General features: G+C 37.7%; 2 protein-coding genes across 3 annotated transcripts in view; both read right to left on the bottom strand.

Annotated features, from left to right (window-relative positions):
* LOC127450841 (rab11 family-interacting protein 4A-like) overlaps positions 1–17,464 on the bottom strand; it is an 82,226-nt gene extending 64,762 nt beyond the window's left edge. The window contains exons 1-2 of one of the 2 annotated variants that reach the window (XM_051715247.1): positions 17,067–17,464; positions 2,617–2,704 (exon numbers count right to left, since the gene is read on the bottom strand). In XM_051715247.1, coding sequence (XP_051571207.1) covers positions 2,617–2,704; positions 17,067–17,219 — 241 coding nt within the window. In that variant the 5' untranslated portion in view covers positions 17,220–17,464. The remainder of the gene's footprint in view (positions 1–2,616; positions 2,705–17,066) is intronic. The other variant, XM_051715248.1, reaches the window with a different exon arrangement.
* Positions 17,465–19,254: 1,790 nt separating this feature from the next.
* On the bottom strand, positions 19,255–23,655 carry LOC127450842 (coilin-like). Its single transcript, XM_051715251.1, has 7 exons — positions 23,367–23,655; positions 22,216–23,269; positions 21,260–21,349; positions 20,713–20,760; positions 20,539–20,608; positions 20,356–20,444; positions 19,255–19,394 (listed from the first exon to the last, which is right to left on the bottom strand). The coding sequence occupies exons 1-7, from the start codon at positions 23,615–23,617 to the stop codon at positions 19,335–19,337; spliced, it is 1,662 nt and encodes a 553-aa protein (XP_051571211.1). The 5' UTR covers positions 23,618–23,655; the 3' UTR covers positions 19,255–19,334.
* Between the last annotated feature and the right edge of the window lie 168 nt (positions 23,656–23,823).

The following is a 23,823-nucleotide window of genomic DNA, read 5'->3' as shown; positions in this document are numbered from 1 at the left end:
CAAACAATAAAAAGGAAGAAAACAACAGAACATCAGAGATACACCTTTACAAAACACTTGAAAATTTCTTCACTCACTTATATATTCATTCATTACTCAGACTTAAAATCTAATTCAAAAAGATAAAACTTAAACTTTGATTTAAAAATCTCAGTTGAATGGGGAGGACCAGATGTGAATAGGGAGATCATTCCATAACTTGAGGGCAACCACAGAAATGGCTCGATCACTTTTAGATTTCTGTCTAGATCTTGGAACTGCTAACAGCATTTGGTTGCACGATTAGGGCCTAAGAAGGTCACTGATGTACTGTGGAGACTGGCCATGTAGTGCTTTAAAAACAAAGAATAAAACTTTAAAGTCAACTCAATAATTAACTGGCAACCAGTGAAGGGAAGACAAGATGGGAGTAATATGTTCCCTATTCCTGGTGCCAGTCAGTAACCTGGCTGCCGCATTCTGCACAAGTTGTAGACGTGATAACTGTTTATGACCAATTCCCGAGTAGAAGGAATTACAGTAGTCGAGGCGAGATGAAATAAAAGCATGAATTATCACCTCCAGGTCTTTAAATCCAAGAAAAGGCTTTATTTTAGAAATAACTCTAAGATGATAGTAGCTGCTTTTAACTATAGAATTTATCTGCTTATTTAAAGTAAGAGCTGAATCTAGTATTACACCAAGATTGCTCACATTGTCCTTTACATTAAATCGCAAGTGGTGCAAATGTATGGGCTAATGCCTCTTTAGATTTAGATGGGCCAAATATAACAACTTCTGATTTATTGTTGTTTAACCAAAGAAAGTTATTAGACAATTAACATCCTTCAAACAATTCATGAGCGATGATAGCAACTGACTGTCTCTCAGTCTTTTAGTGGGAAGTAAAGCTGTATGTCGTCAGCATACAAATGATAAGAAATTCCATGTTGGCGGCAGATAGATCCAAGAAGGCGCACATATAATGAGAATAATATGGGGCCCAGTACAGAGCCTTGCGGAACTCCATATTTTAAAGGAGCTGAAGATGATGCTGAATTTCCAATTTTAACAGAAAATGTTCTATCTGCTAAATAAGACTTAACCATTTTAGCGCAGTCCCCTGAATGCCAACCTCACACTTCAACCGATCCAAGAGGATAGCATGGTCAATAGTGTCGAAAGCAGCGCTAAGTTCTAACATAATAAAAATAGTCGACGGCTAATAAAATATCATTAAAAACTTTCAAAAGAGCAGACTCTGTGCTGTGATGAGCTCTAAATCCCTACTGGAATCTGTCCAATATATCATTCTCTACTAAAAATGAAGAAAGCTGAGACAAAACAACTTTCTCTAAAATCTTTATAAAAATGGTAATTTAGAAATAGGATGATAATTATTTAAAATAGCGGGATAAAGATTTGGTTTTTTAATAGGCGGCTGAACCACTGCCTGTTCGATAAAGAACTGTTAATCATAGATTGCACACTAAGCCCCATGATATCAAACAGATCCTTCAACATGCATGAGGGGACAGGATCAGATGGGGAAGTTGAAGGATTTACATGCTCTATTATAGTAGCTAGAGATGACAGAGTTATAGGCTCATATTGGGGAAAAACAGCAGCGGCAGAGCAATACCATACCAGGTTTTGTGTAGATACAATCTGTGATCTAATAAGCTCAATCTTATGTAAGAAAACATTTAGGAAGTCTTCACAAACTTCAGAAGTTGCATCAATAAAGGATGTACTTGATGGTTGTAGCAATTTGCTTACAGTACTAAATACAATTCAAGGGTTGTGAGCATTTCTTTGAATTACATCTGAATAGTATCTTTCCCTAGCAGTTTTGACTGCGAGCTGATAGCTAGAAAGAGATTCTCTCAACATCTAGAGGGAGATCTGAAGCTTGTCCTTTTTCCATTTTAGTTCCACATTTTTGCAGACCTGTCTAAGGGCACAGATGTTTTCATTGATCCAAGGCTGTGGTAGAGACCTGACGTTTCTAGGCCTGGGTGGAGCAATTTCATCCATGATTTCAAGGCATAGAGTGCTAAACAAAGTAAACAGCTCCTCTGTACTTAAAAGAGGGTGTGGGAGTTTGAATTACATTAGTGAGAGGGGAGGCAGCATAAGCTTCAGCAAAGAGATGGACTGTGGACTCACTAACATGTCGAAAATAGCACTCTCCCATGGGACTTTTTGGAATGATAGGAGGAAAGATAGCATTAAAAAGCACAGCTTTGTGATCACATAAAAAAATGTCCTCAGTTGACACATTATTAACAGAAAGGCCTAATGACAGCACAAGGTCTAGTGTGTGGCCATGTCTATGTGTGGAGTCATTTACTGACTGTATTAGACTGAATGAATCAACAAGTTCACAGAACTCCTTTGCCAAAGTCTTAGATGGGCAGCAGACATGAATGTTAAAATCACCAATAATCAAAAAGTTATCAGTTGTGGAAACAATGCAGGATAAAAATCTGAGAACTCCTATATAAAGTCCTTGTTTTATATTTAGGAGGACAATAAATAAGAGCACATAAAACAGAATCCCTTTGATCTGATCAGGTTCGTCAATGGTATTAATGAGCATGAAATATTGCTCAGAGGGAAACCACCAACTCTTACCTTTGACTGCAAACACTCCATGGCAAAAATCTTTGAAGTTAATTCTGCCGTGAGCGTTGGGATCCAGGTATGTGGCAAACTTCTTCACCTGAAAAAGAGGGCAGTCATGAGAATGGTAACCACAAAGTCACCTTGATAAGGAGTGGGATCACAGGTTCAAGATGTTGCTTTACAATAAATAAATTAGGATGTGTTTAATATCAGTTGTCAGTTTCACACAGATGATGCAGTAGAACAGGAGCTGTCAGTAGGAGTGTAGGTGGTATCCTCCTCTCCCTCTGTCAGCAAATTTTTGTGATAGACAGCTGTGTCTGTGATACAGACTGATCCTGACAGACTGCTGAGAGCGACAAGACGCGCTTATTCAGCTCAGAGACAATTAACATTCAAACACCCTGTTCAAGCTTAACTGTATCTTTCTAACCAACGTATGCATTTATTTATTTTAATTTTCTCCCCAATTTGGAATGCACAATTCCCAATGCACTCTAAGTCCACGTGGTGGCGTAGTGACTCGCCTCAATCTGGGTGGTGGAGAACGAAACTCATTTGCCTCTGCGTCTGAGACCGTCAATTTGCGCATCTTATCACGTGGCTTGTTGAGCGTGTTATCGCGGGGACATAGCGCGCGTCATGCTATTCTCCGTGGCATCCATGCACAACTCACCATGTGCCCCACCAAGAACGAACCACATTATGGCAACCACGAGAAAGTTACTCCATGTGACTCTACCCTCCCTAGCAACCGTGCCAATTTGGTTGCTTAGGAGTCACTCAGCACGCCCTGGATTCGAACTCGTGACTCCAGGGGTGGTATTCAGCTTCTTTATTCGCTGAGCTACCCAGGCCCCCATCAATGTATGCATTTCTAGAAACAGTGATAAAACCTCAGAGAACAATATTATTGCTAAGAGGTTTCTCTTTCCTGGCTCAGGAGACTTAATTGAGTTATATTTCAGTGAAGTGTCAACTTTGTCTCAGATGTTGTCCTTAGTAAGTTCCTCAGAAGAAATAAAAAAATAGGACATAAATGAGACCATTGTTGACATATAGTAACAGTCTAGAACTGTAAAGTGTATGTGGATAGTATTGCTCAGATAACTCAGGCCTGGAAGAATTTGAAGAAACTTGACATTTTATTTTGATTGCCGACTTTGATGTCTTGGTAAGTTTGAGAAAAGTGTGTGACATTGTGTGACATCTTTACTGAAACTCTAGATGAGAGATGTGTCTTTTTCTTTTTTTTTAGGAGAAAAATCAGAGAAGCAGGACCTTACTGAAAATACCAGCTTAGACCACTGTGAATTTTCATGCTGGTTCAGGTCGGTGCTAATTGGTGTTGGCTTGGTGCTGGTGAAGCTGGTCTATCAGCATAGACTTTCTGGTGAAGATGTTTAACCAAGGAAATCTTCCTTTGCTCTTCATTTAATCTCATTGCCATCTATTTCCTGTAGCTAAACTGGTAGAGCATGGCACTACACTGAAAATGTTTACCTAAAAAATGTAGTAACATCTAAACTAACAAGTTTTATTTAAGTCAAAAATATTATTTTATGTCTAAATCAACCAGAATATATTACACCAACAGAACTAGGTTTAAGGTTTAAATATATTAGAAAAAGCTCCTTAAGGAAACAATGGCAGGATACCACCTTTTAATGTCCTGGGCTCAATCACCAAAGAACACACATGCTGATAAATTGTATACCTTGCATGCACTCATTTTGGATAAAAGCATTTGCCAAATGCATAAATGTGATCTAGGAGAAACAACTGAGAAATTTCATTTGTGAGTTTTCTTGCCTACATGAACATTGCCTTTTGTTCAAGCAAAAGAGCTACCAGACAACAAGTTATGAGGAAAACATCCCATGGTAACAGAGTAAATCGTAACTAGGTTTCAAATATACTCACCTCCAAGAGGATGAGAAGTGCTCTTGACAATCGTTCAGTCTTGCAGCCTTTCCCTTAAAACCTGCTAGAATGATTTACAACACTGCCACGAATATACAGGTGCTTAGTGCAATGGCTCTAACAGAGAACCAAAAGAGTGTGTGCAGAAGTATTAGTCCAAACAACCATGAAAGCAGGTGATCAAAGTCTGCTGATGAGTGTGATCTATCTCTTCCTGCATCCAAATATGTATCATTCCCTACTATCTAGCATGTAATAAGCAGTATGTCAACCAAGCAAAATGTCTGACTTCGTAACATTCATGAAACAGTAGGCGAACAATACCTAATTGATCTGGTTTTGAAGTGTGCAGCCAGTGGACACTTTACTATCCCATTAGGCCTGGAACAGCAGAGCTGTCGCATTTATTAAGCTGAAATTACATTTACTGTATGCATTTGGCAGTTGCTTTTATCCTAAGTGACTTGCAGTGTATTCAATGTATATAACTGATCAGTTTGTGTGTTCCCTGGGAATCAAAAATTATCTTGGCATTGTTAGTGCCATGCCCTGCTAGTTAAGCTACAGGAACCCTAAACTGAAAAATTTTAGGGTAAATTTAAAACATTGGAAGAGAACTTTGAGTCGAGCGGCTCTTTTTACTTTGGGTACCAAGAAAGTTGTTGTTCATGATTGAAATGTACATGTTTAACAACACTTTATTTAGCAATAGCTGTTTTAGTACGTAATAGGTCAAAGAACATACAGGTCAAAGGACAACGAGTTAACATGGCGAATGTAATATGTACAGGACTGTATTTACACTACACACCTGCATCCCATAAGAACATACCGGTCAAGAAGTAAGTTCTTCATCGAATTCAGTCCATACTGTACTACTACAACAGTAGGGGAATTTGCATACAGCTTCTGTAAAGGTGTATGCACACACATGGTAGCACACATGGGCTAAATATATCACTTGTCCCAAATTTATCTTCTACGTCGCAGGTAGAGAGAGAATCAGAGAGAAAAACACATAGGGGAAAGGAAAGAACTGTTGTATTCAGAAAGGTTACAGGGGTCAAGGTAGAGTTGCAGGAGAAGGACTGGCCAGTTAGAGAAAGAGAAAGTGAGACAGGTATGAAGATGGAAGAGAATGGCACAATTCCATGACTGCAATGCTACAGATTTTAGTGATTCAGCTTTTAAAACAAACATGGCTACCAGCCATCATACAAGAGAAATGACACTGTCATCCTGCCATTAGCTGAATGCATGAAATGCCAGCAGAAACTAGTGCATCAGATCATCCTGATCTTAAAGATCTGCATTGAGTAAACATCATTAAAGCAGGTTACATCATCAGAAATAGAAAATTCACATCACGTCCAGTGTTGCTTCTGGCTGAAGAAGCAAACCCAAATACTGCACCTATATGTGCTTGTTAAGCATTTAGAGGAATATTTCAGGTTCAATAAGCTCAATCAACAGCATTTGTGACAATAAGGCATCATTTATGAGTGGGACATGTCTGTACCACATTTTGCCTTTGCCAATTTTGTCCCCACTACATTTAGAAATACACTCTCGTCATGTAAGTGTGTAATGCAGAAGAAATATCCCCAGTTCTTGAGCAGGAGTTTGCATTTGGTTTGTGTATGTTGTAATAAGTGGCGATCCAGTGCAGAAGTTTGCTATTTTAAATATTTTAATGAGTGCTCGTTGTGGATATTATCAGTGGCGTTGAGTGACAGCGGGTGTGATGTTCTCTCATGCGTCCACATAAGTGTCCTACTCGCTCTGCACCTCGAACTCCTTACCAGTTAAATTGCAAAGCAAAATGCAAAAAGATGTGTCCCAGCTCATGCTATACATCCACTATACATCCATCAACGTACAGATACAATCTTCATTTATTAAAATAAAAATTTATATAAGAGCGGATTAGAACCTGGAACTTCTTGTACTAGAGGCAAAAATTTTACAATGAGACCTACTGGTCATTCTGGCTAGTAAATGATCCATGGATTTATTCACTGACTAACAAAATCCCACTACTGACAATGTTAGTTGAATAGATCAAGTTATCAAATTAATAATGTGAAATATTTTTGTAGTGCTTGAATTAGGCTAGTCATCAAGAATGACTTTCAAAACAGTCAAATATTATTTGACATTATATGCATGTAACATAATTAATATTTATACCACCCCAATCCCCCAAACTGTCCCCACCACTTTTTAAAACAAAGTGATGTTAAATTGTGACAATGCTGATTACCACAAAAATAAATTTGACCCGTCACATCTTATCTTAAAAAAAGCAAAAATCGAGGTTATAGAGTGAGGCACTTAAAATGGAAGTTACTGGGGTTAATTTTTGGAGGGTTTAAAGGCAGAAATGTGAAGCTTATAATTTTATAAAAGCACTTACACTGGCAGCCAAAAGTTTGAAATAATGTACAGATTTTGCTCTTATGGAAAGTAATTGGTACTTTTATTCACCAAAGTGGCATTCAGCTGATCACAATGTATAGTCAGGACATTAATAACGTGAAAAATTACTATTACAATTTGAAAAAAAAATTTCACAACGTCTTAAACTATTTCAGAGTTCTCATCAAAAAATCCTCCATGTGCAGCAATGACAGCTTTGCAGATCCTTGGCATTCTAGTTGTCAGTTTGTCCAGATAGTAAGGTGACATTTCACCCCACACTTCCTGCAGCACTTGCCATAGATGTGGCTGTCTTGTCGGGCACTTCTCACGCATCTTACAGTCTAGCTGATCCCACAAAAGCTCAATGGGGTTAAGATCCATAACACTCTTTTCCAATTATCTGTTGTCCAATGTCTGTTTCTTTGCCCACTCTAACCTTTTCTTTTTCTGTTTCAAAAGTGTCTTTTTCTTTGCAATTCTTCCCATAAGGCCTGTACCCCTGAGTCTTCTATTTACTGTTTATGAATTCAATGAAGCTGTTAGCTGAGGACATGTGAGGTGTCTATTTCTCAAACTAGAGACTCTGATGTACTTATCTTCTTGTTTAGTTGTACATCTGGCCTTCCACATCTCTTTCTGTCCTTGTTAGAGCCAGTTGTCCTTTGTCTTTGAAGACTGTAGTGTACACCTTTGAATGAAATCTTCAGTTTTTTGGCAATTTCAAGCATTGTACAGCCTTCCTTCCTCAAAACAATGATTGACTGATTGACTTTCTAGAGAAAGCTGTTTCTTTTTTGCCATTTTTGACCTAATATTGACCTTAAGACATGCCACTCTATTGCATACTGTGGCAACTCAAAAACAAACACAAAGACAATGTTAAGCTTCATTTAACAAACCAAATAGCTTTCAGTTGTGTTTGATATAATGGCAAGTGATTTTCTAGAACTAAATTAGCAATTTAGCATGATTACTCAAGGATAAGGTGTTGGAGTGATGGCTGCTGGAAATGGGGCCTGTCTAGATTTGATCAAAAATAACTTTTTTCAAATAGTGGTGCTGTTTTTTACATCAGTAATGTCCTGACTATACTTTGATCAGTTGAATGCCGCTTAGGTGAATTAAAGTACCAATTTCCTTCCGAAACAGCAAAATCTGTACATTATTCCAAACATTTGGCCGCCAGTGTACATGAATTCTTCTGTTAAAACTTGTGCATTATTTGAGCTGTACAATTGTTTAAACCATCAATTACCGGATTACAGGGTTTATGGCATTAAGTCGCCATAGCAACAAAGTTGTAAAATTGGATATAACTTTACACAATAATGTTTAGTAAGCAATTTTATCCCATTAAATCATGATAACACACACATATATATATATATATATATATATATATATATATATATATATATATATATATATATATATATATATATATATATATATTTTTAACATCTTGTTGCTATGCTTTTAAAGCAGTATTTTAACATTTATGGATTGGCCCCATTCACTTCCATTGTGCCTCACTGTAACCCAGATTTTTGTTGGTTTAAAAAAAAAAGAGGGACAAGCCGAAATTAATTTTTTGTGGAATCAAGATTATGCCACAAATGCTATCGATTGAGCTTAACTTGTATTGAATCCAGAATATTCCTTTAAATTCAATACCATTGATATTAGAGAGCTGGTCTTCTGGGAAGGCTTTCCACAAGATGTTGGAACATGGGTGCAGGGATTTAGACACAAGAACATCAGTGAGGTCAGGCATTGATATTGGATGATCGGTCTTGGCCATTCCAATTCATCCCAAAAGTGTTTAATGGGGTTCAGGTCTGGGCGCTGTGCTGGCCAGTCAAGTTCTTTCACACGAGACTTAGTAAACCATTTCTAAATGGACCTTGCTTTGTGCACAAGGGCATTGTCATGCTGAAACAGAAAATGCACCTTCCCAAAACTGTTGCCAAAATGTTGGAAGCACACAGTTCTCCTGAATGTCATAAGCCATTGTAGAACCCCAATTCTGAAAAAGTTGGGAAAGTATGAAAAAAAGCACCACAACTGCACATAATATGCTGTTTTACCATGTGAATTTTATTTAATGTACAGTAACTTTACAGATGATTGCAACACACTCCAAAAAAGTTGAGACAGGGACAATTTAAGACTAATAACAATTTGACGAGTTGAAATAACAAGGCAATGTGAAACAGGAGATGTTAAACAGGTGAGGCAATTGTGTCATAGTATTTATGGAGCCTCTAAAAACAGCCTAGTCCTTCAAGAGCAAGGATCATCTGAGACTTGTCAATTTGCCAACAGCTGCTTCAGCAAATAATCCAGCACTTTGAGAACAATGTTCCCCAAAGACAAATTGGAAGCATTTTGAGCATTTCACCCTCTACAGTGCACAATATAGTTAAAAGATTCAAGGAATCTGGTCAAATCTCGGTGCGTAAAGGGCAAGGCGAAAACCACTTCTGAATGCATGTGATCACTAATCCCTCAGACATCACTGTCTTAAAAAAACAGCATTCATCTGTAATAGATATCATGAACATGGGCTTGGGATAACTTTAGTAAACCTTTGTTAGTCAACACCATTCGACGCTGCATCCACAGATGCAAGTTAAGACTTTACTATGCAAAGCAGAAGCCCTACATCAACACTGTTCAAAAGTGCTGCTGACTTCTCTGGGCTCGGTCTCATCTTAGATGGAAAGTAGAACATTGGAACTGTGTGTTTTGGTCTGAAGAGTCCACATTTCAAAAAGTTTTTAAAAAACAAAGCCATTGTGTTATCCGGGCCAAAGCTGAAAAGGACCATCCAAGCTGTTATCAGTGTCAAGTCCAAAAGCCAATGTCTGTATGGGCCAGGGGTGTGTCAGTGCCCATGGCATGGGTAACTCGCACATCTGTGAGAACACCATGAATACAGACAGTAATGTACAAATTTTGGAGCAGCATATCCTGCCATCTAGCACTGTTTTTTCAGGGACGTCCCTGCATTTTCCAGCAGGACAACTTCAAACCACATACTGCCCTGATTACAAGTGCATGGCTGTGTAAGCAGAGAGTGTGGGTGCTAGATTGGCCTGCCTGCAGTCCTGACCTGTCTACAATTGAGAATGTGTCGTGCATTATTAAGCACACCATCCGGAATCAAAGACCCTGTACAATTGTGTAGCTGAAGACCTGCATAATGGATGAATTTGGGAAAATTCCACTTTCTAAACTTAACAAACTTGTGTCTTCAGTGTCCAAATGCTTAATAAGTGTTATTAGAAGAAATGGTGATGTTTCACAGTGGTAAACACTCGACTGTCCCAACTTTTTTGGAGCATGTTGCAATCATCTGATTTGAAATTACTGTACATAAAAAATAAAATAAAAAAAAATAAAATAAATTCACATGGTAGAATATCACATAATGTGTTGTTGTAGATTTTTCAATATAGCAAAGGGTGATTATAATTTACAAAATCACTAATTTTTGTTTTTATTAGCATTTTTCATACTGTCCCAACTTTTTCGGAATTGGGGTTGTAGCATTAAGATTTGTCTTCACTAAAATCACTGGAATAGCTAAATCTGTTCATTAGAAGTGGGTAACAACATACTTTTGGCCATGTATTGTACATTTTAGCCATGAGAGATCATTCAACATCTACAGTAAAGAAGACCATATCAAATTAAAGACTAAGAGTTAGACCCTGTCATCGGAGTATATCTTGCCATGGTGTGTTCTGTCAGAGTCCCTGTGAAGCAGTGCTGTTGTTAATGAGCGATGTATCACAGGCTCAACGTTAGCAACTGCTCTTCAAGGCCACGACAGTGCAGCCTGTGGGAGGGGAAGGAGAGCTGAGCCTGAGGGGCGGCACACATGTTCACCACACGTTCTGTGCTCAAACCATCCTCGTGCTCTTCATGCATGCCAATCACAAACACCTCACAGAGCATCAGAGAACAGAGATGGAGGAGGGGAGGACAGAGATGAGAGGGAGGAATAAGGGATCTGATGAGAGTAGATGAAGAAAAGGTTAACTGAATGTGATAAGAGAAGATTGAGGTACACAGGGAGAAAAAGAAAAGGTAACAGGAAATGAAATGGAGGAAGACAGCATTCATAAATATAATAGGACTTAACATTTGAATGTAAATACTTGATTAGAGAAAAAAAAATGGAGGATGGATTGACTAGGAGATCTGGCAGGAGACATCACAAACATGTGAGCCACAATCATAACTGTTTCTATGACTCAGTATCCATTAGCACCATCCAGAGAAAGCAGTCAACTGTGACTGTCCCTAACAGGCTGTTACATCACTTCCTTCTGCACAAAGCACTGAACAGTTTTCACTGAGACTGGCACTACATGGTACAAGCTATTATAAAATTGTATTCTATAGTTAGTGAGTATATCCAGTCAAAATATATCTTATCAAAGGGAAAATAACAAAAACATAACAAAATAAAAAGTAGTATGATGTAACGTAACATTTATTTCTTAAAAAAAAAAAAAAAAAAAAAAGTATTCACCAAAAATAACATACAAAGAAATATTGAAAATGTGCTTTAACTAAGCACTAGGCTGTACTCTGATTGCACTGCAGTATTTTATTTCAATTTACATATTTTGTGTACTTTTAATTCATATTTTATTTTTAATTAAGCTTTTATTTATTTTTAGTCATTTCTTTTTCTTTCCTTGAACTTTTTCCTCGAACTTTTATTATGGGGCAATATATAAGAGCAATTGTTTCTAACTCTATAAAAATATACTTCAAGTAAATCAAACCAGTTTATCTACATTAACAAGAGATCAAATCCATAAATAGGCCTAAAATGTAATATTTACACCTATGTCAGATAATGATAATAATAATAATAATAATAATAATAAACACACACACAAAAAAAGGAATTCATAACAGGGACATTTTTGCCCCAATTAAAGGTGCACGCAGTAACTTTTGTCTTTGTGTCATCTTGGACTTACACTGACACTTGGATGCAGCATAATTTAAAATCAATAGTTTTCAGTTTCAGATGCCACTGTAGAAATTTAGTATTCACAGTCAGCCATGATTACTTTAATCACTGAGTGAAAGTGTCAAATAACAGGATGGTTACTGAGATTAAGCGAGTAGTATTCGGCTGGTCATGTGATTCTAACAAAGCAGCCCCTCTGTGTGGACCCTCTCCATGTAGAATAAAACAGCTTTTATAAGGTTACTCATATGACTCTTCATTTTAATGTGAATGGTCATGATTTCCTACAGATATTGCAAAATTATAAGTCATGGTTTTGAAAGTAAATTTTTTTTTAATGAGGAAAAAATTACTAAGTGCGCCTTTAAATTATGAGGACATTTTTGTCACTTTCAGAGACATTTTTGCCCTGCTGCCCCTTAATTTCTGACCCTGTTCTTCATATAATACATGCTTTTGTAAAGCACTTTGAAATACCATTGTGTATGAAATGTGCTATATAAATAATAACCTGCCTTGCTTTTAATACATAAAATTTACAAAAATAACACAATAATGTAATTTATATACTTCCACATTACAATATACATTTTAAACATAAAACATTATCCTTATATGAAGAATATTACATATTTTACCAGTAAACATTGTGAATTTGTCTGCACTGGCATCGGTAATGAGTTGAGTTTGATTCTGTACTGCAGGACTGAAGGTCTGGAGAGATGATTCTGCTGAGACCTTCCCCTCTGTGCCAGCATTAAGTCGGGTAAAATCAACCAATTTGTCACCACTGCTGACTCCTGCATACTGCTCACCATGTTTAGCAAGCAAAACTGTCACAGGATCTAATGCTGTGTAAAAGTATATTGTGACAAATGGGTGAGCTGGCACGGGGTTTATTACAGAAATAAAATAAAATTTTCTGTGTAGTGTCAGATTAATTGAAAATGACTGGGTTTTGATACAAAACTATTCTGAGAAGGGTATCTAAACTCATTCCAAAACAACATAAATAATCTATCAGGATCTCTGTACAACACATTAAGAAAATGTCTAATGTAAGCGCGAGCAACCTGCGACCAAATAAGCAACCCAGTACTAAAATCCACACAACATCGCAAAATCTACCTATTCAAGCATTGATTCAAGCATAGTAAAGCAGGTTGCTAATTCTGTTTTTATCACTGCCATCCACAGAGACCATCGAGACTCATTTTAAATGTCAAAGAGTCTTGAGGCACCACAAATTCATTATGGATTAAATTGAATGTGTTAAGAAAGCCAATTAAACATCTTAATTAGCTGTATAAAAGAGTGCATGTCAACCAAGAATGGCTGCACAGGACTAAGCAGTACACCAAGCAGAAACTGGCTGTTATTTACAGCTAATAGTTCTGCTACGGTCAACCAAGAGCACCAAAATGCATTACAATCTCAAGCCTTCAAAAACAGAAAAGGTCTTTAATCATTTTACCAACTTAAACTTGCCAGCCGGACAGCTGGGATGTAGGCTATGTTTAATATGGAATACAAGCTTACTACTTACTAAATACTGGACGATATACATTGTAATCTGCCTACTATTTTTTAAAACATAATAAACAAAACAGTACATTTCAAGGCTACATTGTTGTCATATTAAGGGTATAAGACACATTTACTTTCCAGTCATAATCTTGGAAATAAGAACAGTTAATTTGCATTTTGTAATCACATTTTTCGTAAAAATGTCTTACATTTTGTAGTCCGATCAAAATAAATAAATAGTGGATGAAATTAATCCCAAGTTCATTCATCACACTGGAAATGGAAGGTCACGTAAAGCATTGCATGTACAGTATTTCAGGCAGCAAGCTCTGTGATATACTGCTCATAATAATGTAACTGGACCTGGTCAGCCCGCTCCAAACAGGATTCCAACTGGCGTCTCCGGCATGGGAGGCAGGCGCGCTACAGCCTCTAGCGTCAGTCGACAGTACACCTCTTGATAACAGGGGAGTAAGGTTTACACATACTGCACAGATATGTACCAGCTGGCTCCCGTTACAATGGCAAATGTAGTCATCCAGGTGTCCATACCTGAAAATTCACATACATTGCACACTATACACTGTGTGCAATAGTAAGGTACTAATGTGCTATTCCGAACATAGCCATACTGATTTCTGTCAGTGTGCTTTTCCACACAGATTCAAAACTGGCTGTGCCATGTTTTCACCTAAAACACAACCCTAGATTTACTGAAAGTAAAAGGCCTCCTCAGCATTCTCAAATTTTTAAGCAGGGATTGCCATGGTAACAATAAAAGAGCATTTTTACAGCTGTTATTTGTGCTGGTTGTATTGTGCCTTAATACCAGCTTTATGACATGACACAGCAGGTCCCAGGGGTCCAGTTTTCCGGTGTGTCTAATTTAAATTTAAAAAACAAAACAAAACAAAAAACATGAAGAGTAAAGAAGGCCCACTGGCAAACAGTGTGGTCCAATTGGGCAGAATAATAGATCTCTGTAAATCATAAAAGGATAATGAGGATTAGCCAAAGTAGCTATGATTACCCTGTCATTATGTTGTTTGTTTTGGTCACGCACTAAATACAGGCAGTTCTCTTGAGAAGATAAGCTGAACTAACAGATGAACTCATTGATTACCAAGAGAGGGGGAAACGCAATTACTCTTTAGAGTAACAGTAAATAAATCATGGGATTTAATCAGGTTTCCATTGTAATTCAATTCTGTTGCCATTTTAAATAGTTTTCATTCACTGATAAATCTACTTTATTGGTAAGAAAGTCCACAAACACCTGCTATATGTCATTAAATACTAGCTTGAATACTAAAACAAATACAGAAATATAGCTACAAATAGAAATAATGGGACCAAGCACCGAAACAGCAAGCATTGCACCACACTAAGCACAACACAAAAAAACAGACTGAATATTGCATGCAAAGCAAACCAACACCCCTTTGCAAGTCGCCTCAGGGCAGAATCTACACCGTACCTCTCCGCTTTACATTTTTGCACACTAGCCACTAAACCACACTGCCATAGGACTAACAGCCACCAAAGGGACATACCAAGTTGAGAGTCAGCACAACCAAGCACAGCAGTCATACTAATCAACTTCATATTGGTGTAACTTTTTAACAAAGATGTAATCTAATGATGATCTAATGTAAGTAGTGCATTAAAATCACCATGTGAAGAGTAATCAGAATTAAGAACTTTGTTTCTAGGTCAAACAGTTGAAAGGTTAGAAACGAAAGATAAATTATTTTGATTCTGGCTGTGACGCTATAGAGGTAATATGACAGAAGAATTGTTTTATTTAAATCCTCATGACCCATGGAATCCATAGACACCAAGCTCATGATTTTAGGACATACTGTTCAAAAGTTATGGGCAAAAATAGTAATTTTTCACATTTCTTGACCCATAGGTGGCGCTGTCACCAAACTTTGCATTTGCCCTCAGATCATGGTCCTGATGAAGCACACCAAGTTTAGTTTCGGTAGGACAAATTGTTATAGAGAAAAAGGCTCATTTTCTGTTTCACATCAACTTCATCAATTTTGCTGTGCCGTAACTTTTAAACAAAGATGAAAATCAAAATTCTGTATTATCATTTCTGTGCAAAATTGTCTGAAGATTATTTTGAGCCATTGTTTGGGCAAAATATTGGACCAAGGTTAAAGGATGTGAAAAGGTTAAGCTGTAAACATCATAATCCAAAACGGCGGCCACTGTTATTATTACCCATCAGGAGAAGTATAATCAGACAAAAAAATAAATAAATAAAACATAATTTTGTTTCTAGGGTAAACGGTACAAAAGAAATGTGCAAAAGTACATTTTCGAACTGGTGGTGGCAGCACTATTGAGTTTGTCCTACAGACCCCAAATTTTGTTTGGGGGTTATTCATACCCATTCCTTTACGTGTGCCAAATTTCAGCATTTTTCTATGAATGGTTCGTACAGCATAGACACCCATTTGGGAGGAAGAATAATAATAAGAAAACTAACTAATAAAATAGGTGCCACAGCACCTTTGAGGCCTGGCCCCTAATAAACAGCAATTTCAGCACAAGACACACTCAACTCAACTGATATTCAGAACCAGCAAAACTCACACAGTGCAGTGGATAGAGCTGAAGCAGATATGCTCTCAATTAGACCATATAGACAAAAGCATTTATTGACATTCAATCAAAAAAGCACATTAAACTACAGTATACAGCTTAGCCAACAAGGCCAGTAATATAAGGCCATGGCCTACCATTAAGAAGAGCAGTAGCCATTATTGCTTGAGACAAAAATTATTTGGTAAATATGAGTGCCTACATGACCTCATGAACAAATCTAAAAAATATAACTAGGCATGGTTATTACCAAAACTGAGAAAGAAACAGGGTAGCCTAATGCTAATTATTTAAACATAGTTTTTCAATGCATCCTTGAACACCCCTCAAGATAACGGGTTAATGTTTGCACACGTGATCTCATTTTGCAGCTAACTTATAAACTGACATATTATATGTAATGGAATACATAAAACCGACTTTTTAATGATGAATTGATTCTGTTAATCATGTACTTTAATGTAAAGATCAGATTTTGTTTGTCCTGGACAAAGTCCAGAAATTTGTCTTATTTTAACGGGCCTATCGAGACATTAATTGGCATATTCCTCGTATTAAATGTACAATTAATACTTTTTATCAAATTGATCTTTTAACTAAATTAGATCATATACAGATTATAAAACATGAATTGCTTAGAATCTGTAAATGATGCCTGATGACATCACAATTGATGGAGTGTGAGGACACAGTTGTCTTGGTTACCTGGCGGAAATGCCATTATTAAACTAGAAGTATGCCATAGCTGACAGAGCATTACAAACGGCTGGGACCAGTTGTATTTATACGATTGGAGAATATGAAGATATGTGAATATACCAACCTGTTTGCACAACAGTGGTTAAATACTTTATTGAAATATTTTCAGAGATTACATGGTGTGACGAAGTCAACATAAGTGTTGTGCAGTATTAGTACTAGTCATTTTTATCCTTGTAAGAATAAAGGAATTGACTATGTAATTAGAGCATCTTACTTCATCTCCTTGGCCGAACTGTAGACCGAGGTCCACGAAGTGCTCAACCCAAATATAGCCGTCTGCATCCTCGTCACACACGTCGAAGACTTCTTTAAGCTTTTTCAGGAACGCCAGAAGCTGTTCTTGGTCTGGGAAGACATTGCCATCCATCGTTATGATGATGCGTTGCTAAACGCAATGTATTAGAGAGACTGTGCGTCTATCCGCGCGCTCGCCATCATCATCACCATCTCAGCTCGCTGTGGAGCTCAGCCTCACTCAGCGCTCTGACATCAGCAGCAGCACCACTTGTTCATCTGGAACAAACCATCCGCGCCTGCGGAGGGGTCACACTGACGCTGAATAATAGCGCTAACCTGTTACTGGAGGAAAGCGCGATGGATATTTGGTTTGACGTCACAAAAATGATGCATATGCCTTTAGTCCGCTATGATTTGGATCACGCAATTGACAGACGAGAAACTCAAAAACATTTAAAAAAAAATTAAATAACCATGACAATTTTGGATGATCACCGAATTAAAGCATAGGCTATCGAAAACATAGTTGTTATTATTATAGGCCTATTAATGATGCACATTTATTAATGAGACTGCAATGCAAATAATTAAGTGATTAACATCATAGCAGCTGCTACTCAAACTAGCTGAACTTGGAAAATATGACAGCAAATATTCTTATCCCCTTTCTGAAAAAACAAGCCTAAGCCAGTGGGCTGGTCTAAGCTGGCTGGTTTTAGTGAGGTTTTGGGTACGTTTTTTTTTTTCTTTTTTTGCTGTTCATGCTGGGAGACCAGCTTAAAGGGATAGTTCACCCAAAAAGTTCTCATCATTTACTCACCCTCATGATATCCCAGATGTGTATGACTTTCTTTCTTCGGCAGAACACATTTGAAAAAAAAAAAAATAGAAAAATATCTTAGCTCAGTAGGTCTTTAAAATGCAAGTGAATGGATATTTCTCTTTTGAAGCTCCAAAAATCACACAGTCAGCATAAACTCATCCATACGACTCCAGTGGTTAAAGGTGCACTTAGTAACTTTTTGTTTTTGTCATCTTGGACTTAGTGACACCTAGTGGTGTGGATGCAGCATCATTCAAAATCAATAGTTTTCAGTTACAGATGTTATTGTAGAAATTCACTATCAGCCATGATTAATTTAATCCAAGAGTGAAAGTGTCCAATAACAAACCGGTTACTGAGATTAAGCGAGTAATATTCAGATGGTCAGCTACCATGAGGGCACCCCTGCCCCATGTAGAATAAAACAGCTTTTATAAGGTTACTGATATGACTAGAGTTCTCCTCTCATGTGAGTGGTCATGATTTTATACATGTTTCAAAATTACAATTCATTTTTTAGGAGTAAAACTTTTTTTAATGGGGAAAAAGATTACTGAGTGCACCTTTAAATTAATGTCTTCTAAAGTGATACGATGTTTACTTTTGATGTGAAAAGATCAATATTGAAGTACTTTTTAACTATAAACCATCGCATGATGTATTCACAATGGCATGTTACAGACATAATCTCATGTTTTTCTCTTGGTTGAGACATCCAGGATAAGCACGCATATTCACACTGCAAGTAAACAAACATATACATATCTAAACCAAAACCATTGAAACTTCTGTACAGCGTTCCTCCACAAGTGCGTCAGTACTCATGTGTCTCACATGCCGACGCGATTACATCACACGCATACTGCTGCTGACAGGAAGCGAAACTTTATTATTACAGATATTTAAATATTGATATTTCACACCAAAAGTGATAAGATCACTTCAGAAGACATTCATTTAACCGCTGGAGTCGTATCGATGATGTTTATGCTGACTGTGATTTTTGAAGCTTCAACGGTCTGATCACCATTCGCTTGCATTTTAAGGACCTACTGAGCTGAGATACTTTTCTCAGTAAATAATGAGAGAATTTTAATTTTTGGGTGAACTAACCCTTTAAACCAGCCAACCAGCTTATGCTGGTTTTAGCTGTTTGTTTGTTTTTTTCCCAGCAGGGTCCACAGAAAAATAAATAAGGTCTACTCACTTATTTAAAAAAAAACAAAAAAACACAATAACTATTTATTCAACATACATTGAGAATTATATACATTATAAATAAAAATATATATATATATATATATTTTTTTTTTTTTTTTTTTTTTTTTTTTTTATACAATCTTGTGGAAATAAACAGCTTCAATTTGAAAACAGGCAAAGATCATTGTCCACATGGCTCATCCTGCTTGTACTGTCTGACTCTCATCCAACGTTCTCCACAATGAGCCGGGGCTCCAGAAGAGAATCCCAACGCTCAGTCAGCTGCAGTAGAAACATCAAAGACAGGCTTGTTTTAGCCTACCACAGCACACACACTTGTACAAAGAACTGCCCTCTTTCACTTCAACAATTAAAAGGGATATTCAGTTAGCAACAATTGTGTGGGATTGGGGGATGGGGTTAAAATACAAACAACAAAACAGAGGGTTTAGAGCTTCGCCAAAGAGCGCCCACATTAGCGCTTTCAGGATAGATGCTGAATATGTTCAAAATGGATTACGGACTATTTTACTTTTACAAAAGTGTGTTGCAAGCGTTACCCTAATTAAGTATTCGTATTATGATCCTATATTTGAATTCACACCATATGCCTTGGACATTGATTGGACAAGATTGGGGTAAATAGAACATATAATCTGTATATATTTCGGGAGTGTGACGAGGAGGAGGGCCAATTGGGCTAATCAGCTGAGGAAAGGGATAAGTGCAGCGGAACGCGGCAGTTCGAGAGAGAGAGCCACACGCAGCTACCGTGTGTGTTTAAATTAAATATTATTTTGACTGTTCAGCCGGTTCCCGCCTCCTCCTTTCCCATCCATAACCTTGTTACAGGGAGGTTTACAGTTTCACCACTCCCTTTTTAATCCAACCATGGTGCTAATTAGTCACAAACACTCTTCACACCACAAGCCATTTTAACCAGATGACTATCACTGACGAGCCTGCTGAAAATATCTAAAATCTCTTCAGAAAAACCACAACCCACCAACAAAATATGCTAAAGACATCTGTCTACTGTGTTAGACATATGTAACTCAATCAGGTGGGCAATGCAATTATAACTCATGAAAATTATAAAGTGGACTTTATAAAACCTGAAGAAATCAATACATATAATGATTTTTACAAACGTTTATGCAGAACTGGGTTGGATCTCTTCAATTACACTGTTCCAGTAATAAACAGTTCTGTTAATACTTAATAAATGGGGTACATTCAATACCTGAGATCCATGTGTGACAGCATATTCGACTCTCTCAGACCCATCAGGGTTCTGATATACAAGGTCAAACTTGCCAGGCTCAACTGGGGCTAAAAGACAAATAAATTATTGCTGCAAAAGGAACAACGCAATTTATCAAGTAGCTAATAAATCTGCTGTCAATCTCCAGGTATATTGTGATACCTTGAGGTTGTGAGAGCAGTTCTAGCTCCATCATCTTTGTTTGAGGATTGAATGCAATTATCTTTCCTTCCTAAATGAAAATATAGCACAAAATATTATTTTATAACATACTCATGTACATTACAAAGATGTAAGACAATTTAATGAGCTTGAAAAAAAGGCTTTAAACCTTACTTTATATTCAGACACCTCTGGTGTGTAGCTTTCTGTCAACTCCAAAAGCTGTAAAGACAGAAAAATCAAGAGATTTAAAGAGATACAATAAAGAAATTCAAAGTCCATCTCCATGAAAAACGTATCACAAATAACGCATATCAAGTCATTGAAATTAAGAAATATCATCCTTGCAACTTTACGTATCACATAACACAAATAATATTATCAGTGGACAGAAAAAATGTCTGGTTCTCTACTCTAAAGCAACAACATTGAGGAGAAACACAAGCAATTTTTTATACAGGAGCAAACCATATATGAAGTTTTACAAAATCCAGTTTCAAAAGCAAACCACAGTCCTTCAGAAACTGCAGAAATGTAGAGTAAATAGAGTGTTTTGTTTTTCTTTCTTTTGTTAGGAAATGCCTTTATTTAGTTATGCATTAATCAAGGGGACATGGAAGAGGTCTGGCTTCTGCTGTTTCTTGAAGGTTGAGTTTGGTCTCAGCATCCGGTGGAGATTGGAAGCATATTCTACCACAGAAGGACAGAAAGAGAATCATACCTTAAAGGCAATGGCTTGGCCCACCGCAGGGGGAGCTGCCAGTAGGGGCAAAGTGGTGTATTCTCGTTTCGGGGGTGGAGCTGGTGGATTCTACAAGAACACACAAAAACAACTCTAGGGCTAGAGCTTAAAGGGATAGTTCACTCAAAAATGAAAATTCTCTCATCATTTACTCACCCTCATGCCAAAGATGAGTATGACTTTCTAGAAAAATATCTCAGCTTTGTAGGTCCATAAAATGCAAGTGAAAGTTGGCCATAACTTTGAAGCTCCAAAAATCGCATAAAAGCAACATAAAAGTAATCCATACAACTCCAGTGGTAAAAATCCTTGTCTTCAGAAGCGATATGATAGGTGTGGGTGAGAAAAAGATCAATATTTAAGTGCTTTTTTACAATAAATTCTCCTTCCCGCCCAGTAGGGGGCAATATGCATGAAGAATGTGAATCACCAAAACAAACAAATAAAAGAAGAATGTGAAAGTGGAAACATATAGTAAAAAAGGACTTAATTATCTGTTTCTCACCCATACCTATCATATCGCTATCATAAAAGATATGGATTAGCCCACTGGTGTCATATGGATTACTTTTGTTCTGCCTTTATGTGCTTTTTTGGTGCTTCAAAGTTCTGGCCAACATTCACTTGAATTGTGAGGACCTACATTGTGAGGAGCTGAAATATTCTTCTAAAAATCTCCACTTGTGTACTGCAGAAGAAAGTCAAACACATCTGGAATGGCATGATGGTGAGTAAATGATGAGAGAATTTTCATTTTTGGGTGAACTATACCTTTAGGCTAAAGTCAAAATTGTTTTAACAACATTTTTAAATGTGGATCTGGACATAAGATGGAAATGAAATGAAAACACTTTATTGAGAGGACTAATGAAGTAAATATTCAGCAAACACTTTGGTAATAGAGGCTTTTTGCAAACTACCATCTACATATTCACCTTTAGAATAAAACTTTCATTAGACAGAGAATCTCTCTGTTTCGGCTCGTCATTCTCATAGTTGTAATCAAAGTCTTGTTTAAACGGCGTTCCCTTGGCCCTAGCAAATCCTCCTCTCCCACTGCTTCGGTTTGCACCCCGACCTCTGCCCCTCTCCTGGCTTCTTGTGTTTCCTCTGGCCCTGCCTGCTGCCTCACTAGCACTAGGACTCAAACTGGCAGTGTTCAACCCCATTCCAGGTAGGTTTGGTTTCTTAATCAGTAACTCTATTTCACTGTCACTTGAGTCGGAGCTGTCTGCCTCATCCTGGGGCTTTTTAGAGGTGGGGGCAGAGGTAGATTGAGCTGCACAACTCTGTGAGGTTGAGGAGGGCTGAGTTGCATCTTGTGATTTCTTAGCTAAAGGTTTGACTTGGCTGGGTGGTGATGAGGAGGAGGAAGAATCATCTGTGGAGCTCTCTCTCTGTCGAGGTGTTCTATATGGAATTTTAGAGTTTGTAAAGGTGGATGGTTTTGGCATAGCAGGAGGTGGCTGGACAGGGACACTGCTTTTGCAGGCGGTTGGTTTAGCCTCATTATCAGAAGAGGATGAGTCTGATGACGTGCTTTCTTTCCGTGCAGCTACAGTCGGCTTCTTGGTGGCACTTGACTGCTTGGATTTAGGTTTTAGTGGAGTGGCCTTACAGTGAGACTCATCCTCACTGCTGTCTGAAGAATCTGACATGGATTTGTGATGCTTTGTTTTGTCACTGGTTAAGACAGTGAAAGTGCTTTTTCTGTTGGCCTTGTTAGAAGCAAGGGCTGTTTTGGTCTTTTGAGGGGTGGCAGGTTTGTTGATGGACTGTTTATCTTCCTTTTTCTTCTTTTTGCCTTCCTCTTCTGGTGCAGAGCCATTGATTTGTGCATCTTCATGCTTCTGTTTCTTACTATGACCTTGTGTGACACAGATTTGCATCTCCTCTTCTCTCCCTCTCTTCTTGGTCTTTGAATTTTGAGTTTCAGACTGTTGGCAGGCCTCAGCCCCATTAACATAAACAGGACTGGACACCTTCACTCTGTCAAAAGGGTTGGAGAAATACACGTCAACATATTTTTAAGGAGTCGACAACTAGTATAAGTTCCCGTCAAATTATCATATAATGTAGTGCTTACCTTATACTATCATTATCACGCACTATATAGATGCTTTCTGTGGAAAGCAGGTAGCAATCCTCAATAAACAGGTCTAAAATAGTTTTACGGCTGTAGCCAAACTTTTCCTTTATGATGCTGGACAGATCGGCGACAACTCGACATTTGTTTAAGTCCACCAGCAGCCAACACATACGACACTCGGGTGTCGCAGGAGGAGGATAATCAAAGTACAATCGGACCCTGATGGAATTGAGACTGGAGGTGGCCATGCCTGTGCAGTGCTTTCAATGAAGACGGAGGCGCTCACTGTTTTAAACGAGGGGCTCAGGTCGCACTATTACACACTCTGCTGCCCTCTATTGGTCTGGAAGAGAATAGCTGTCGTTTATTTCCAGGGAAAATAAAACAAGGTTTGTGGTTAAAGGTGCTATATGTGAGATTGACAACAAGCGTTTGAAATGGGTACTGCAGTCCA

This window comes from Myxocyprinus asiaticus, chromosome 13, assembly GCF_019703515.2.
Source record: "Myxocyprinus asiaticus isolate MX2 ecotype Aquarium Trade chromosome 13, UBuf_Myxa_2, whole genome shotgun sequence".
Classification (NCBI taxonomy): Eukaryota; Metazoa; Chordata; class Actinopteri; order Cypriniformes; family Catostomidae; genus Myxocyprinus; species Myxocyprinus asiaticus.
The sequence above is the reverse complement of the archived record's forward strand: the minus strand, read 5'-3'. Positions and strand labels throughout refer to the sequence as shown.

Bases quoted from the DNA above. Each gene is read 5' to 3' on its own strand.
- LOC127450842 (XM_051715251.1), bottom strand. From the start codon at position 23,617: ATGGCCACCTCCAGTCTCAATTCCATCAGGGTCCGATTGTACTTTGAT. The intron at 20,609-20,712 runs GTAAGGTTTAAA...ATTTTCATTTAG, and splicing joins CAGAGGTGTCTGAATATAAA to GAAGGAAAGATAATTGCATT. The intron at 20,445-20,538 runs GTATCACAATAT...TTTGTCTTTTAG, and splicing joins ACTGCTCTCACAACCTCAAG to CCCCAGTTGAGCCTGGCAAG.